The sequence below is a fragment of the Nesoenas mayeri genome, assembly GCF_963082525.1.
Source record: "Nesoenas mayeri genome assembly, chromosome: Z".
Classification (NCBI taxonomy): Eukaryota; Metazoa; Chordata; class Aves; order Columbiformes; family Columbidae; genus Nesoenas; species Nesoenas mayeri.
In genome coordinates, this window is record NC_137542.1 from 21,049,653 (window position 1) to 21,069,537 (window position 19,885).

At 37.2% G+C, this 19,885-nt stretch overlaps 1 protein-coding gene across 5 annotated transcripts in view; it reads right to left on the reverse strand.

The window, feature by feature from the left end:
- Window positions 1–19,885, reverse strand: part of LOC308051541 (lysine-specific demethylase 4C-like) — a 140,140-nt gene that overhangs the window by 89,197 nt on the left and 31,058 nt on the right. For all 5 annotated transcript variants that reach the window (XM_080362035.1, XM_080362036.1, XM_080362037.1 and 2 more), the window contains exon 5: window positions 13,651–13,844. In XM_080362035.1, coding sequence (XP_080218161.1) covers window positions 13,651–13,844 — 194 coding nt within the window. The remainder of the gene's footprint in view (window positions 1–13,650; window positions 13,845–19,885) is intronic.

The following is a 19,885-nucleotide window of genomic DNA, read 5'->3' on the forward strand; positions in this document are numbered from 1 at the left end:
GTTTATTACAGCTAGTACATCAAAGATTATTGAAAAGCTGTAATTTTATTCTGCTTTTTTGAACAGTTATTTACATATTTACTGTACTTCAAAGATATACTGTATGTATTAATTAGGCTTTGTTACTGACTTTAACTGCTTCAATATGTGATATAATAGGCTTTCATTTCAGTTCAATGTTGCAATAACTTTGGATTGATTATTCTCTATTAAAAAATATGTTTCAGAAAAGGAGAAAATGCATATTCAGCTGTACAACATAGTCCAAATCCACATTTCAAACTAAGTCAACATAAAGCTTTTTTCTTTTACTACACTGTGAAAACACATTTCATTCATGTCCTCTGAAAATTCACTCAGAAAAAAAACAAGTGAAGGACCCTAGGGCCCCCATTTTGCACAAGAAATAAACATCCCATCACCTCAAGCTCTCATTTGCATCCACACAATTTTACTACAATTGAAACTGCTGCACAGAAGCAAGGCCCATCACTGCAGACATCAGTGCCCTAAGCTGAACTGTAGTAACACCCATGCCTACTGACGAGCCACTCCAAATAGTATCAAATAAAAAGAAACTGATCTCCTAATAAGTCTCTCAGAAAGACAAGACAATACATGATATAACTGGGCTATGGCTATTTATTTAGCTAATCAAAAATGACCAAGCAATAATTCATTCAATATAATTCAGTGCTTTTCATCATTGTCTTCATTTGAGGTCTGTGAAAACATCTACTCCTCAATCCTTTATTGCTCTTTTTTCACAGCTGAGAAAGGGACCAGGAAAGGAGACCATCTTTGTAGTATCAGACATGAGCAGCTCCAAAGTCACTGTCTAGGCTCTTTATGGTTGGTTCCTAACACAATTTATCAGAAAACTGTGCTTTTTTAACAGATGTGCACCTGCCCTGGATACCAATCAAACTACAGTGACATGAACGGGATCCTTGGTCTACTGTACAGAACATTAAAAAAAAAAACCTCCCAAACTCAGACCAGTAAGTCAGAGAAAAAGTATTCACTCTACATCTCAATAGTTAGCTCATATGAGAACATCAGCAGTGTTAAAAGCTTTTAGACATGTATTTTTCATCATCTTGTGTCCAGCCTCCTTTTATCTACATTACCAAATAGCCACTAATGTTTGGACTTTTCATATTTTAAGACTAAGTCAAGCTCTCTTTAAAAGTAAATGTAAAGGACATTAAATGCTAAATCGCTAAGTCACAAAGAGCATGTTTCTTGGATAACAAACAAACAAATAGTTAAAAAGGGAAAAACAGATTAAAAGGGAAATGTTGATGCTAACTACATTTTATTAGTTCAGGAAGACAAACTTGTTAAAAATTCTGAAAAGACAGATAAAAGCTGAAGTGTCACTGTTCATTGCTAGAATCATTTTACAAAGACAAATAATATGGTATTTTTCATCACTTTAATGTTCTTTCCCTTTCCTGATTACAGTATAAGGTATAACCATTTGATTCTTTCAATAATGAGTGTAGGTCATGAAAAACAAACTAGTCAAAGCTCTTGGATATCCAACAAGAAAATTAACATGGAAAAAATTGCAAAAACAATTTTGATCAGAAATATCACTACATTAACGTGCTTCTGGGTTAAAATGCAAGAAACAAAATGTTACTACAGTAGCTGAATTTTAAATAATTAGGTTTTAAATTGATTTCTTTATTCAGACCTCTTTGTTTCTTTCCCATATCTGCATACTAGAAATGTTAAAAAGTCAAGGTTTCCAATTTCAATTTGGAAAAGCCCATTTTAGTTCAGTTAGTAGTAAAATCATTGTATATAGCTTGAGATTACATATTTGTAATAATGCTCCTGGACCGTTTGTGACATTAACATGCATAAAAATTTCAAACATCCCCCTCTTTTTAGACCTGACTACTGGGTAGATCTGACAGTTCCCAAATTCAACACACTTGCTGCAACTCCATTAGGAAGCACCTAGCTCCACGCATCTACAGTATGCAGAAGCTTAGAGCTTAATTCAGCATTCTGAAATGCTTTCTAGGATGAGCAGTATGAGTATTTACTGATATGAGTAAAGCATGGTATCGCAGTTCATTATTTTAAGGCCCTTTGCTGAGCCAGGTTTTTGTAAAACAGATACCCTACTGATCTGCAGTTGCTTCTTAATTTCATAAAAATGCATACATTATTTAAGCAATTCTAGCATTGCTTCACAACATCTTCTCCAGAATCTGCAAAATAATAAAGAACAAGGCAGTATCATATCACTAAATTGATCAGCTGTAATTTCTACATAGCCAGGAATAAAATAATTAAAATGAAGAGAGAGAGAGAGAGAACGAGACAAAAAATTTCACATTAGAAGCCACAAAGCCTTCTTAAAAAGATGGGAGTGAAACAAAGCACTTTCAGCCCAGAGATACAAAGTCCTTCAAGAGTAACGCAGTAAGTACTTCACATTTTCAAGAGTAAAATATCTGTAATACCAGAGAAGAAATGATCACTTTTTTTTTTGCTCCACTCTCTGAAATGTTTCTCCTGGACTTTATCACGAAAAATCTCCAAGTAGCCAGAAAACAGCTCACAAACCAACCAGAATTTCTGCAATAACTTCACAGTACATGTAAATCACCTAAATAATGCTATTAAAATTAAACAAATGCAATTGTATGTGATTAAAATGTTTTCAAATACTTACAAATGTTGATTGACAATAATGTATGAAGAATCATTGCTACTTTTAACATTTTATATATATTAAATATATTAATTTAATCCAAACTTTAATAATTTAGTATTGAAGTTTCTCTAACTTTCTGTAACTTCACGTTAAAAAACTGTATTATCTTGTTTTTAAGATACTAAGAGTATTTCTTTAGAAAAATTAAATGCAGCATAACACTAAGTATTACAACTGTGTTTTCTGAAATAATATTTTACACGTAATTTTTTAAAGTATCTTACATAATCTACTATCACAGCTAAAAATAAAAACAGTGATCCTAATTTTTATTTGGATCTGAAGTAGGCCTTTCATTTCTCTTCAATCCACTGCACAGATTTAACGTGTACCTATGATTCTCTCTATTCTGCCTTTAATTAAACAGAGAGACAAGACTGTATATTGGCCATGACTAATACTCACTTTTCATTACGTAGTGTTCGAATAAATTTTTAAAAAATCAGAAAGCCTTAGTCAACATTCTAATTAATGCAGTTTTAAGCAGCATTGCTTTAGACTTGCAAGTTTTCACCCTCACTTATACTATTAAGTGTTCTTCACTCATCAGCACCTCTTCGAATTCTAGAAAAAGTTTCTATCACCAAGACTTTTCCAACATTAAAAACTTGGTTTAAGAACATGTTTAAAATGGAAACTAAGTCCAAGTCTTCACTCAGGGAAACGGTTAAAAAGAGAAAAAATGACCTTTTGTCTTCATCAGCTGCAAAGAATGCCAAAAATCATAAATACCTGCAACATATTCTGTGAATTGCATAGCTGTCATTGTATAACAAACAAGGGTATCCCTCTAGAATGAGTCATGTGCTTTTACTTTAGTCTGTATCCACGGAAAGCGAACTTTCCTTTCACAGCAAGAAAAGTAGTAGAACTAAATGATACTAATATATAAATTAATAGAAAGATCTCAAAATTGTTCTTCTTTTTCCAAGCATGTCTTAACATCACTCCCAAGATGGAAAACGCGGGTTGCAAGAGCATCCCAGAATTACGACTATATGATGACAAGTCCCTAGCTTCTAAGAACAGAAAACAAAACCTGTATTTGTTATTAAAAATATATCGAGTTAGCTAGTAAAAGAGACTTCCCATGTGTCAGTACAATATTCTATAGGTCAGCACAAAATTCTGTGAACTGTCAGTCACATCCTGACTTTCACAGCTGAGTTGCCTTGCACTCCTCTAATGTCCAGGATGAAAATAAAAGAAAGACACTGAGTACAATTTGATTTGTCCACAAGACAGATACGGTAAAGCAGCTCATGAAGTTAAACTTCAACAGATGCTTTTTTTGACCTGCAAAGCATTTAAAGTTATTGATAAATTTAATGACGTTAGAATTTTAATAAAATGAAAACAAAATTAAAGCTATGAATGAATGTAAAATCACAAAGTGATATAAGCTTGCACAGTAAGGTTATAAAAGAACACAAAAAACTACACAGTTACAACAACTTTATTGTAACAATCAATAGAGGTATAAAAATTTAGTCAGATTTCTTAGATTTTATAGTGATCTTTCTGTCTATGCCTCAGGAAGCGATTATAGGAATCTGTGTCACATTAATAACATGGCTCTAGACATAAGAGCCAAAGAAGTTACATTTTGTACTATAGAATCATTACTAGGGTAGCTCTACTGAAGCTACAAAGGTGAAATACAAAGTAATCTGTTCCTTCCATCACTAAAACCATCAAAACCCACAGATCAGCAGACAAGGTAGTTCAGGAGACTGGTCATTAGTTTCTGAAAACTTCCTTCTCTAGCTTACAAACTGCAGAGTTAGAAAGTAAATGGTTACCTATATCATACTCTTATAGCTTATACAAAACAAACTAATAACTTATTCCAATACCCAACAACTGCTACCAACTGTCATAGTACAAAACCTTGTTGTCAAAGAGAAGAACATAGCTGCTTCTTGACCTTCAAAGTGAGAGTGGAAAGATGCTTACCAGCTACATTGCAAGACTTCACTGTTGCTTTCTTTGTCAATGCATCTGTTGTATGAATGGGGTAGAGACAGTCCTCGTTTTCTCTAACCTTCTATTTGCAAGAGCTTTATTTCTCAGGATGCAGAATAAGAAAAATGTTGGTTAAAAATATGTAAGTAGATAGAAATTAGGAAGAACCAGCAGCAGAAATGGCTGCAAATGAATTGCAAGCAAATTTACCTACAGGTTTGAAATTCTGCAGGAAAGCAAAACTTGATTCAGAATTGGGTCTCAAGTCACGCTATTAATTATCAAAGTAACTTTGAGCACCACCTTCTTTAAATTCAGTATCACAGAAAGATAGAGAATTTTAGGCTGGAAGAAACCTGAATGTCATCTAGCCCAATTTCCTGATCAACATATGGCTAACTTCAAAGTTAGATCAGTTTGCACATGGCAACATATACTCAGGCGTTGAAAATTTCCAAAGATGAAGACTCATCACCCTCCCTAATCTACCGATGTAATTTTGAATTATTCTTTCCTTCTACCAAACAGAAGTGTCCCTTGTTGCAAGTTGTGATTACTGCTGTCTTTCCTTCATTGTGTCAACGCATCACTGATAAGAGTTTAGCTCTGTCTTCTCCATACTCTCCCTACACCACAGACTACAATCCCAGACCATACACTAGAATGCATAACTTTTACAGAAAACTTCATAAATCACCAACTATATAAAAGTAACAAACAGCTCTTTTTTTTTCACCCCACATAATTAATGCTTTGCCCCTAAGGACTGCAAAAAAACCTCTCCCCTTACTTTGTCTATAGACTTCTTATAATTTGAAAAAGAATCCTTCTACAATAATCCATGCTGTTAATTCTGGTAAGAATAAAAAACTGAAGTTCCACATTAAAAAGAATTCTCACAATCCTTCAAAGTTCAGCAGTTGTCAGGAAAGTATCCCATATGGTTGGAAATATCCCACAGATAACATTTTCAGAAATGCTAGACATTTGGGCTTTGAAGAAAAGTAAGATTTAAATGAGCAGGAAACTTCTTCACAGATACTTCCACAGACACTCCTCCACAGACACTTCACCACCCAAACCCAATGTAGGCATCAATATGGGGGAAAAGTCTATATGGAAATACATCAGAAGCAGTGAAATATACAGTATTATTACAATACATACATTCATATTATCCAAAGTTAGTAATGAGGGAGCCGAAAGAAAACTATACCAGTCCTAACATCTATGAATATTCTAAACAAAGAACATAACTACATAGATTTGGTTTCTTGGGCGGGGGGGGGGAGGGATACAAAGAATTAAATTCATTCTGTCTCACAGACAAAGATCTTGCAGAACAGAATCTCTCCTTTTGTTCTGCTTTTCATGTCTTTCTCAGTAAAGTTCTCCCACCTTATGGGGAACATTTTCTTCTCACATGAAAAGTTTGGACTTCACCATAAATTTCTATATCTGTTATTTTTCCTAGACATAGAACATAACTAGGAAATATGTCAGTTCTGCAACTGGAACGCATAACCTGTGCAAAGGTAGCAATACTCTTACACTCATGTTGAACTCCAAAAAAATTTGACCAGTCTTTGTCTGAGCTGCTTTTCACACTGGAAGTCCTATTAATGCTATCACAGAAGACCCTGTCAGGACCTGGCTGAGTCACTTTTAACCCATTCACTTTATATGTTTGTTCTTAAATTATATGATGTTAGCACAATTCTAAGTATGTTCTACCTTCTTCACCTTTTTTGTCTGTAATTTTGCCTAATCCTAATATCAGAACATCATCCATTTTTATCCCACCATGTTCATAACTGATTAGTATTTCCTCTGCTACTGGAATTCAAAATGTGTAAACTTTCACATGAAATCATATTTTAAAGACTTCCACAACCCCTGCTGAACAACTAACTATATCTCCTCATTTTTCCACTTCATCAAGGAAGACAAATGGGTACACATTCTACACTGGCAAATCCATAGAAACAGCTTCTAGCCATGGCAAACAAGACTAACAGTAAACTTACCATGGCAAAAAAATTCAGGCAATCTGGAGATAAGATTTCTCACCATCCTGTAACCACTGAATTCCCAAATCACCAGCTTTATGTTGAATTTCACCATAGATCCATTTCACCCTAGTTCTCTTACAACCTAAATAAACTGCCAGGTCCAGTCTCACTCTCCCAATCCATCTAATTTCGGCTGTCTGAGCATTCTCTCACCAAAAATCTGATCTCTTTTTCTTGACATTATCACAAAGAACGAACCATCTTCTTTCCTTGGAGAATATATTTCTCTTTATTTTATGAGTGATTGACCCTGCAAGGCATGTTGTGACTTATGATATATTAGTAACAGGAGGGTTTTTTAACATAATTATTGTTCCTTGTCATTTCCAGACTGTTCAGAAGAGCTAGGAAATGAAGACAGGAAGGAATGACACAGAAAGCATCAAAAAATGGTAAGTAAGTTATGTTTGTGTTATACTGCCTGTTTATACTGTGCCCCTTTGAAGAGAAAGTAAAAATGCTGGTTCTTTATGCAGAAAAGAATTCAGGCCTCCTCCATCAGATATAAAATGTGAACAAAATGAGCACAATTTTTAAATTTTACTTTCTAAAGTATTACATATAGTCTCTACATATTGTTAGTTATTTTCTCTGAAATTTAATAAAAGGTTCAGTTATTATTATACTTGAAATATCCACAGTGCAATGAAAATAATTCCTTTGGGCCTGCTTAATATATACTTTTATGTATTAAATATTAATATTCTTCAAGAAGGTTTACATCATCTTAACACTTAAAAATATTCTATCAACACCACTGTTTTTCATGCATCAGGTAAACAGCAAAATGAGTAACCCTGCCTTCAGATACTCATGTAACCCTGAATTATTTTTCAAAATGTAAATACCTTCGATTTTTTTCTTTATAAATTTATAATGTAAATTAAAGCATTATCCATATTTTACCCCTGGATCTAAAATACATCTAAAAGTATAGCACTTGTACTATTAAATAAAATCTGTCTTATGCCAGGCATTAATTTCCAAGAGAAGATAAATACATTGACAACAAAATTCCTTCAATTACTACACAAAACAAAAACAAATTCCTTTAGTCAGGGCCTAAACCCCCAAAATAATAATTGCAATACAAGAAAACAACAAATGGCAAAGAGAATAAATTTTTAATACTAATAAGTAGTTCGCAGAGACTGTTATGAAACACATCAAGAACAAGCTAAATTAATAAATTATACCATCAATCACACCAGTGGTTCTTCCCGGTAATAAGACTTTTTTTCTAAGAAACTGTGATGTAAGATAAGGTATCATTTTCAAGACTTCTTTCACCTCAGAAAAAAATGCAAAGGTGAAGTAAAAACTCTGCCTGATAGCAAATAATTGTTATAGACTCCACGCCCTTTCCTGCAACTCTTTCTTCACCATATCCCTCTCTCCTCTTGCATTGTTCTGTTTCAGAGCTTCTGAGATTTTAATTCCTTTTCCTCTCATTGGCACTTTTTTGCAAGTAAAAAATACTCTCTAAAGCAAACATGTATTACACAAATAAATACATATATAAACACACAAACAGCCATAGTCCTCATTTTGCAAATGGCTATCAGACACACTCTGCCTTGTGTTTCCCCAGAGGCAGTCAATGGAGGAATCAATACTGATATCCTCCCTGTGCGACGACCACCTCAACGAGGAAGAAACAACAGGTTACAGATGTAGAGGACTTCCTTCTGAGGGGAACAGAGGGTCCAATATGCTGGACAGACCCTCCTCTTATGGACGTCTGCTGCCTTCCTGGGGCCCAGGTTACACACATCACTGGGAAACCTCCTAGCCTGGTGCAGCCCTTGGACTACACCCATTACTGCTCTTCTGTGTGGGTGGCGATGAAGCTGTGACTCACAGGCATGGGCAACATACAGCATGAGCTGGAAGCCACCGTGCTGCTAGAAGGTTACGACCTAGTGGCCATTACAGAAACTTGGCGGAACAGATCCCATGACTGGAGAGAGGCAATTGACAGCCACAGCCTGTTCAGAAGGGACAGGCAGGGAAGGAAGGGTGGACGCGTTGCCCTCTACATCAACAGAGGTGTGGAGCGTGAAGAGCTGTCTCTGAAGAAAAGCCACAAGTACATAGAAAGCTCATGGGTAAGAATCAGAGACTGAGGCAACAAAGGAAACCTCATGGTTGGTGTCTACTACAGGCCACTCAGTCCAGGAGAGACTATTGATGAAGCCTTCTTACTCCAGCTACAGGAGGCATCGTGGTCACAGGCTCTTGTCCTGCTGGGGGACTTCAACCACCCCAACATCTGCTGGAAAAGTAGCACAGTGAGCTGTAAGCAACCCAGGAGATTCCTGGAGGGCAATGAGAACAACTATCTCAGCCAGGTAACAGACAGCCCTACTAGGGGAGATGCAGTTCTGGACCTGATGGTCACCAGTGTAAGAGAGCTGTTGACCTCAAGACTGGAGGCCTGGGCTGCAGTGATCATGCACATGTGGAGTTCACAGTCCTGAGCAACGTGGGTCAGGCAAAGAGTAAAGTCAGGAGCCTGCATTTTAAGAAAGCCAAATTCCAGCTCTTCAGGGACATGGGAGCAGAACAGAGCTGGCAGATCTTTAAGGACACTTTGCATAGAGCATAAGAGCTCTTGATCCCCAGGTGTAAGGAAATCAGGTAAAGACGGCAAGTGGCTGGCATGGCTGAGTTGAGACCTGCTGGTCAAACTGAAGGGCAAGGGAAGAGTTCAGGGACACTGCAGAGATGGGGTTGTGCAGAGATGGGGTGAGGAAGGCCAAGGCACAGCTGGGGCTGAACTTGGCAAGGGATGCAAAGAAAAACAAGAAGGGCTTCTACAGGTGTGTCAGCCAGAAAAGGCAGGTCAAACAAAGGGTACCCCCTCAATGAGCAAGACTGGTAAACTGGTGACAATGGACAAGAAGGCGGCTGAGGTATTCAACAACTTCTTTGTCTCAGCCTTCATGTGCAAACTCTCTTCTGATACCTCTCGAGGAGACAGACCATAAGATGGGGACTAGGGGAGCAGAGTACCTCCAACTGTAAGAGAAAATCAGGTTTGTGACCACTTGAGGAACGTGAACATATATAAAACGATGGGACATGATGAAACACATCTCAGAGTCCTGAGAGAACTGGCTGCTGTGGGTGCAAAGCCACTCTCCATGATATTTGAGAAGTCATGGCAGTCAGGTGAAGTCCCTGGTGATTGGAAACAGGGAAACATCACACCCATTTTTAAAAAGGGTAGAAAGGAGAATCCCAGGAGCTACCGACCTGTCAGCCTCACATCTGTGCCTGGGAAGATCATGGAACAGATTCTCCTAGAAGCTGGGCTAAGGGACATGGAGGACAGATGGGTGATGCAAGGCAGCCAGCATGGCTTCATCAGGAGCAAGGCCTGACTGACCAACATAGTGGCCTTCTAAAATGGAGTAACTGCATCAGTGGACAAAAGAAGGGCTACAGCTGTCATCTATCTGGACTTCTGTAAAGACTTTGACTTGGTCTCCCACAACATCCTTCAGCTTGGAGAAGAGAAGGCTCTGGGGAGACCTTATTGCGGACTTTTAATACTTACAAGAAACCTGTAAGAAAGATTGGGACAGACTTTTTAGTAGGCCTGTTACAACAGGACAAGGGGTAATGGTTTTAAAATAAAAGAGGGGAGATTCAAGCTAGACATGAAGAAGAAATTTTTTACAATGAGGTTGGTGAAGCACTGGCACAGGTTGCCCAGAGAGCTGGTAGATGCCCCATCCCTGGACAGATTCAAGGCCAGACTGGACGGGGCTCTGAGCAACCTGATCTAGTTGAAGATGTCCCTGCTCAGTGCAGGAGGGCTGGACTAGATGGCCTTTGAAGGTCCCTTCGAACCCAAACTATTCCATGATTCTATGATAATACAAAACTATAAACTTATTTGTGTACATCTTGGAAGTGAAATTGCACAGAGTATAAGAAATTAATCTATGCCTACATAATGGAGAAAGCTTCAAATTCTACAGACTGCCATAGTAGTCAGATTTAGCTGCTGCCTAGAAGTTCTTATCAGGGCTCCGAGGTAGAAATGGTGGTCTTCTTACAATTAAGAAAAAAACCACACTGCCCATCATGCTTCTTAATAACATATTCTTCAATTCTTCCTAAAACCTGTGTGGCTGTCTTGAAGAACTACATGCATACCCAGTAAAATTTAAAAACATGTGTCCTGGTTTTGGTTAAAACAGGACCAATTCTCTTAGTGAATTTTCTGTTCAGTTAAGTTCTTTTAAGTAACTGCATTTTTCTGAAGTTAGCTGCATGTTTTTCAGAGTCCACTCCAGAGCTGGTTATACCTGAGAGTTTTATTGAGCTAACTCTAGGAATCCTATGCAGAAAGGCTCATGTTTATATTTTATTCCTATAGCAGGCAGGGTTGCTGCTAGATCTCTTATGTTCTATATGTGAGGGGTCATAAAAGGATCATACTAGCAGGGAGGGGCAGACAGGTGACCCCAACTGACCAATGAGGTATTCCGTGCCCTACACATCATACTCCGTTTAAAGCTGAGGGATCACCAGGATCACAGAATCACAGAACGTCAGGGATTGGAAGGGACCACAAAAGATCATCTAGTCCAATCTCTCCGCCAGAGCAGGAACACCCAGATGAGGTCACACAGGAATGTGTCCAGATGGGTTCTGAATGTCTCCAGAGTAGGAGACTCCACAACCCCCCTGGGCAGCCTGTTCCAGTGCTCTGTCACCATCACTGAGAAGAAGTTTCTTCTCAAATTTAAGTGGAACCTCTTGTGTTTCAGTTTGAACCCATTACCCCTTGTCCTATCATTGGTTGTCACCAAGAAGAGCCTGGCTCCATCCTCTTGACACTCACCCTTTTATATATTTGTAAACATGAATGAGGTCACCCCTCAGTCTCCTCTTCTCCAAACTAAAGAGACCCAGTTCCCTCATCTTTACATGAGGATCTCACCAATGAGCCTTCACAAGGATCTCGCTTTCTTTGTTCATGGCTGGCTTCTGAAGAGGACCCTGCCTGTGACTCTGAGCCTTATTCCAGTTCTTGCATTTCTGAATACAATTTCTGTCTACTGCGGACTCCACTCCAGAACTTACTGGTGTCTGCCCTGCAGCCGCTGGCACAACACCAGCTCCTCAGCAGCCCTTGACTGGCTACAGGTACTGCAGCTACTTCGGAGATTCAACATCGGTTTTTGTCTATTGTGCATTATTTCTCTTATCACTAGGATTATTCATTAGTAAAGCTGTTTTAATTTTCCAACCCATAAGTCTCTTCCTTTTCCCCTTTCCTTTGTGGGGAGGGTAGGGGTTATTAGAGAGCATCTGCCAGACTTCGTTGTCGCCCTGCAACAAAGGTAGTGCCCCTGCACATGCCTAGGTATTTGGTTTCACTAAGAAAACACTTGTCAACTCAGTTTAAATTTTTTAAGAGCAGACAAGATCTTTACTATCTGTATCCTAAGGTTCAATTCATCTTGAAGAAAATACTACACTAATATCATATTAGCATAAGACACATCTTACTGATAAAGGAACAGCATCAGCATAAAATATTGCAGCATCCTCCAGTAAAAGCACACATGTAACAAATAAATTTTTAACTGTCTGTCAATTTTTTCTTTTTATGGTTGCATTTCTTAACAACATGTGGTGCAGAAAAGGAAGTCGTATCCACCCCTATTTCTTCTAAAGACAAAGAGGTCAATGTGTTAATTCAGAAGCGTAAACAAATACCTGTAGACTAGAAAAGTATTTCTCATATTATCAACTCTTATCTTCTTCAAAATACTTAAATAAAAATTTTTCTATCCATTATGTCTAAGACTTCAGAGTTTAAGAAAATGTTTCTTCTACTTGAAATTTTAAAACATGCAGCAAATTCTTCTTTAAATAGCACTCTGAATATTCCTAAGAATCTAAAATAATTTTAATAAAATCATTGTTTTAGTTAAATTTGTCCTGTCATCTTAGAATGCTTTGGAATTATCTGTCCTTACATCTATTTTTAACAAAGATACTGTTCTTATGGCTGAGAAGACTTTCTTGGTAAGTTTAATTCTATCAAAGCAGTGCTTTTTAAAATATACATATAATTAATCCATTCAAAACACAGACTTGCATTACTACAATAGGTGGTGTTTACCATTTCTTTCTAAACACAAGAGATCCACTATCGAAGAAAAGCAGGTAAACATAAAGCAATGACCTAAAAACCAACAACTGGCCAATCTCCCACCTTCTTAGTTTAAACTCATGATGTTGCATAGGTCTTTATCTCTTGTATGGGTACAAAAATAATCAATAATGTTTTATGGAATTACCAGCTACAAAGTTTTCCATGTAAGTTTGGATGACTAGAAATTGCCAGAACCTAACTAAGTATAATACATCCTTTATATATATTTCTAATTATTTTATGTTCTCCTCATAGTTATTTTGAAAAAAAAAAAAAAAAAAAAAGAAAATAAAGATTTTATGATAAAAGACAATTGAACCAAAGAAACTGACTTCAAATTGGCCTTACAGAAGTTCCCTCCAATAGTCTTGGGGATCCCAACTCATTAGACTTCTCATATTCAATCATTACAATCTTTTTCTGTTGAACTCAGATAAGCCTGATGCCTTTATTAGCCTTTTCCTTTAAAATAAAACAATGCATTACTGTGATCTTCCTTACATTAAAAAATTGACATATTTTATAGCATTCTCAGCTTAAAAAAAAACCAAACAACAAACAAAAAAACCCACCACTACTATCTTAGCTTTTCACTGAAGTTTATCATTGTGAAGCAATTGCACCTCTTCTGTTTGGTTAACCCAGCTGAAACAAACAGATAAATGAAATAATCTTTAATAAAAATTTAAACTTGCCATGACTTTGGCTCCCCAAAGTGGAGATAATTAATACTGTAGAGATCCATGTCTTCAGTGTGCCATGCAAATGTTGTTTTCCACATGCCAAAATATAGATATGGTGTATTTACACCCTCAATAGAAATTCCACAGTCTTCTCCTACAACATCCAATATTGTATTAAGATGGGCAATATTCCATTCCTCAATACCCTAAAAAAGATACACAACAAATGTATTAATAAATTTATGAAGCAATGCAATTTTACATAATAGTCTCAGTCAAAAGATATGCGCAGGATCTAGCAGATTAATACATATTTGTAAGCAATTTAGAAGATGGCTGAAGTTACCTGAGGAAAAATTATCTTGACCTTGGAAAGATTTAGATTAGGTTTTAAGCCTGAGATCTTCCAAGCAGAGAACATACAGAAGTTTATATCTGCTTAACACTTAATACATCAAATCTAACATGGATTGAAATACCATACACAATAGAAATAATAGCTGCAGAAAAAAGTCTTTGATTAGTTGACAGCTGGAAGCCACTAAGTTTCACTGAGTCCATCTACTCTTTTTAATTACTTACAAAATAATACTAAATAGTATGCAAAAGGATTTTAAAGTGAGTTTACACACATAAATTTACCATTTCTCTGAAAAGCATAAAAACTAAAACCACTACATCACTTCAGAAGTATTTCTAATCATAATGATATACTGAATAAGAAATATACCATGGAAGAAATCTACTGATTTCACGGGATTTCAGCTGTTTCCGTACATTATTGCCTATAACATACATACATTAAAAGCCATTCAGAAAGCCATGTATTTACATTTTGCTGTATTTCAGCTTCAGCCACAAAGTGCAATTCTAATTTCAGGTAATACAGCATGTAAGAGCCAGTATAACCAAGATCAAAGCAACAAAACTGAAGAGAAAGAAATTAGACTTCATTATAACAGCAGTTATTAGCACCTCCGGGCAAGACATTAGCTGGTGCTCAAGCAGTCAGAAAAACAAGGAATATAATCAAAACTATTACAAATTCAATTCAGGCTAATTTCTTTATTGGGAAGACAGCCCCTACACATCCTTTTAACCGTGACCTGCTCTGCCATCACTGAACTCTGCACAGTTTTGGTAATCTTACTCAAATTTGGGGTATGAATTGATGGCACACTGCAGACCCGATACAGCTCATTAAGACTAAGAAACATGGTGACATTCAATAGTTGGGCAGGTGGTGAATTAAGAATACATTTTAAAGCTAGAAGACATGAACATTGAATACTCTCAGTTTTCAATTCATTGTTTTTTGAGATTTTATATCAAGCACGTTACATACGCAGCAGCTAGCACTGATACACAAGACGGTAACTTCTGTATGAAGTTCAGCCTTCTCATTGAACAAGCACTTCAGACTGCCTGCTACAACTATTACATTTAGTAAGGAAAACTACCTGTAAGTTATCTGGGACTTTTAAAAAGGAGTAAAGGACTTCACAGAATGAGTTTATTCCAAACAGCAATTTTTGTTCTTTTTGGGTGTTTTGGTTTTGTTTTCATTGTTTTTCTTTTTCTAATGGAAGCTCTGGCTTTGATGCATTTGTGTGATATAAAGGCACTCAGAATTAAAAAAAAAATAAATTAAAAAAAATTATCAAATAAAAAGAAACTGAATACCAATATAAACGCAAGTAGTAGACACTCATAAAATTTGGACCTTTCAAATCTAAAAATCATAATGACCAGCAAGGCAGTAGTAGATATAACATTTGTTTGAAGAAAACTAATTATTCCTCAAATTAATTTACAGATTTTATTTTTTTTTAAATCACATAAAATTTATCATCTTTCTCAAACCATGCAGAGACACAAATTAATACAACAAAACAAGAGCAATGACTCAACCATGTAGGCACACAGACACATACAGGGTTAGAAGACAACAATAAATACACCAGATAAAAATCAACTGTTACTCTAAGCAGCATACTCTTTCTGACAGTGGCCAAAAGAAGACAAGAAACAGCATGTGCAAAGCAGTACTTCCCCAGAAAACCCTTCCAGCCTGCAGCAATTTGCAGATTGAAGGTTTCTCCAGACAGAGGTGTTGCCCTTCTACTTAACAGTACCCTGTGGGCTTTTTACCAATTAATTCATCTAGTCACCTTGTTTAATTCATGTAAGATGTCAGCAACCATAACATCCTGAAATTCTGCTCTTCTCTTAATAAGAATGAAGGGATAGTTAAGAGAATAAATTAAGTCTTTTTTCAACACTACATCTCATATTTTCACCCTCTGTTAAGTCAAATCACAACTAGTCACCAAGCAAACTGGTAGTGGTTTGTCCCTAAAACAAAAGTAAATCCTCCCATGGAGAATAATTCTTGCTTCAAAATACCAAGCATACAAAATACTTAATCCACAACCTCTACACTCAAAATGCATGAGCTATTTCCATTTCCTAAAGACTATTTTGGACAAGCAGTCTTAGCTCAAAAGGATATGTCCACTGAAACTGGCTGAAATACTAAAATCACAATGATTCATTTTAACTCTTCCCACAGTCTTTGAACTTAAAAATAGGAATAAATTAGTTCTATATCTATGCCTAGACTGTTACAAGTAATTATTACAAATTATTATAAAGCTGTTACTTTCCCTCAGAGATACATCTTTAACATTCCAAAACATTAAGTAAAATGCTTACATGAAGAGTAAAATACCGATTTTAACTTTTCAAACGGTTATAACACTTTTTTTAAGCTTTACAATTGCAATGCACACTAAGAAAGATTACAAGAGCTGTAAAAGAGCAGTTTAACAGGTCAACACACGCTTCTCAAAATCAAAGTACATCTTAGGAGGTTATGCTATATTTAATAACAATTATCAAAACACCAGTAGATCATAAGGTGTAGCTGGTAGTTTCTTAAAAATGTAAAAACCCATTTAGACATTGTAATCTGTTCAATGTTAGGAAAATATCAAACATTTATTCTACTCAGAAAATCATAATAATATCAGAATATTCTAATAATTTCAAGGGAATGTGTAAAGTATTTCTAATTTATCCACATTTTTGATGGTAAATTCTTTTAAGAATATCTGCCATCTTTGACAACCATACCGCACAATACCAAATCAGAAAAAAAGCTGAAATATTACATATTTTTCTTTCTTTACAAAGAAATGCAGGTTTGAAACATCTTACTATCTGTGATCATTGCTACACACATTAGATTTACTTCGTATTCCTTCAGAGAAATATTGTAAGATGCATAGCAGCTTATCTAGAAGACCACTGTTCCAATCTTCACAACTTTTGTAGATGATTCAAACTTATTTTAAATTATTATCAAAGAGTTTTTACAACTCTTTTAACAGCCTCTGGACCAGCTTTTAATGCAATGTGGGAATAAAATGGGACACTTCCCTTCTCAAGTATCGGAACGCTTGCACAGTTCAGAAGGAGCTGACCCATCCTTCTTTCAAAGGCATGAAGAAAAATGTAGCTTTCAGTATACTGGTCAAAAGTGAAGCTCATGGTTCTAAGCAGAGACCTCTTTGCAGATAAGAATAAAATAGGCTCCAAATGATTTTTATTTATTCCTTTTTTTTTCAAGTACTTAAAATAGTGATGATAGTATTTTGTGCCCTATACTTAAACAAATCAGTCAGTGTGATGTATTATACGTTTATGAATGTGATTTTGTGTATGCATGCATTAATACACACAATCCCTTTTCAGTGTTTAATTTTTCCTGTGACTATCTCATGGATTAATTTCAATATTAACCTGGCAAACAAGACACCTGCTCTGCAACTAGGAATAAAAATGCCCTATGACTGACTGTAACTGCTCAAGTAATAAAGAAGAATAAAAAAAACTAATTAAGAGGGTGGAAAAGAGTAGGAGAAACATACAGAAAAATTTGTGCTTGGTCATCCACTTCTCTCTCCACACACCCACTCACTCACACCAATGAAGACAATAAAAAACCTGCCAGGATTTTATTGCTGCTTCAAAGTGCATAAAACACAGACAATCTCTGCATCGTAAACACACAGATTAGGAAATACCAACTATCTCCTTCATTTGATCTGTTTTTTCTCTTCTCAGATACAACCTTTGCTTTGCAGCACCCTTTGAAAGGGGGGTAAAAAACACAGAAGAAAGTAGATTCTCTTTGGTACTGAACATTAGAACCAAACACACAAGTGAAGGAATGATCACATTGATCTCAACTATCAGCAGATAATCGAGAAAGGGCATTTCACATAATTGTGTGCTAAAAAATGCAGACCTTTCTACATTTAAAAAAAAAAAGCAGGGGATGAGTCTATGTCGCTTCGTTAAGCTAGCCAGTAACATCCTGTATATACTGTAAAGGATGGCATGTGAGAGATATACTTCTGGTTGTCAGTTTGCAAAAGACAATCCGTAGGACTATCTCATCAAGGAAGGAAAAATCCACAGTCTCTCTGGGCAACCTGTGCCAGTGCTCAGTCACCCTCACAGGGAAAAAGTGTTTCCTGACGATCAGCAGGAATTCTGTGTTTCAGTCTGTGCTCATCGCTCCTGCTCCTGTCACTGGGCACTGCTGATAAAAGCCTGGCTCTGTCCTCTTTGTACTCTACCTACAGGTATTTTTGTACATTGATAAGGTGCCCCCTGAGCCCTATCTAAGCTGAACTGTCCCAACTCTCTCAGCTTTCCCTCACGTGACAGATGCTCCAGGCCCTTCATCATCTTAGTGGCCTTCTGCTGAACTCTCTCCAGTAGCTCTGTATCTTCAGGAAAAGACGGGAAGCCCAGAAGCACAGCACTTCAGGTGGGGCCTCACCAGTGCTGAATAAAAGGGAAGGAACATTTCCTTCAACCTGCTGGCAGCTAATCTTCCTAAAGCAGCCTAGCACAGTTAGGCAGGTTTGCTGCACTGGCACATTGCTGGATCATGTTCAAAATGGTGTCCCACGGGGTGCCCAAAGTACTTTTCTGGAAAGCTGCTTTCCAGCCTTTAGCCACCATCATGTACGTCATATACCTGGGGTTGTTCCTCACCAGGTACAGCACTTCGTACTTCCCCTTGTTGAACTTGCACAGTTTAGTCCCTGTGGAGTTCCCATTTGCCTGTTTCTCCAGCCTGCTAAGGTCCCTCTGAATGGCAGCATAACCTGCTAACATCCCAGCTGATAGTTTTGTATCATCTGCAACTTCTGCCCCATCATCCAAATCATTAATGAAGATGTTAAACACAACTAGACCCAGTACTGATCCCTGGATTACACTTACAGAAGTCCTTGTTGCTCTCATCATCTGTGATTCATTTCTAGGTAGGCTCTGACGTTCTCAATTGCCTATCTGCATACTTGGACAGTGTGTCTATATTACTCCCAGGTTACACATCCCTGTTTCTATCTCCTGTATATTTCCTGTTCATCCCTGTGTTTTGTCAGAAACTCCTTGCTCAACCATGCAGGTCCATGTCATTTCTGCCTGACTTCCTGCTCACTAAAATGGACTGCTCTTGAGCTTAGAGGAGGTGAATACCAACCAGCTTTCTTGGGCCCTTCTTCCCTCCAGGGCCTTATCCCACACAACTGTTCCAAGTAGATCACTGAAGAAGCTGAATTCTGCTCTCCTGAAAGCCAGGGTTGTGGTCCTGCTTTCTGCCTTTGACATCTTCTTTCAAGATCCTAAACTTCAGCATTTCATGGTTACTACCAAGGCTGCCTTCACCCTTATCATCTGCAATAAGTCCTCCCTGATTTGTGAGTACAAGGTCCAGCAGACCACTTTGGACTGGAAATTGTTACTGATGCACTCCAGAGACTCTTGGATTGCTTGTGCCCTACTGCTCTCCTGCAGCGTTAGGTTACATTACAACTCAGATGCCATCCCTAACTCATTTCATGGTCAAATCCAAACTTATACAAGGTCAAGGTGCTGCTTTACAATCTAGTCAGTTGCTCGGTCAAGGGATACAGCAGAAAACTTGAGTACATTTGTTGCCAGAGTTAATATTACATTAGAGATGTACCTACAATTTGGCAAAAAACCGCAACTGTTAGCCTACAAAATCCACTGAATCAATCTCTCCTGTATTACTAATCAAATATGCTGCCCACGGCTTACACATAGGAGAAGGCAGGCAGCAGGAACTGTCTTATCAGGAGGAATAAAACTAAGACAAGGAAAAGGGAAGTGATATCTTCAAGACAGGAGCTGAAGAAGAGTG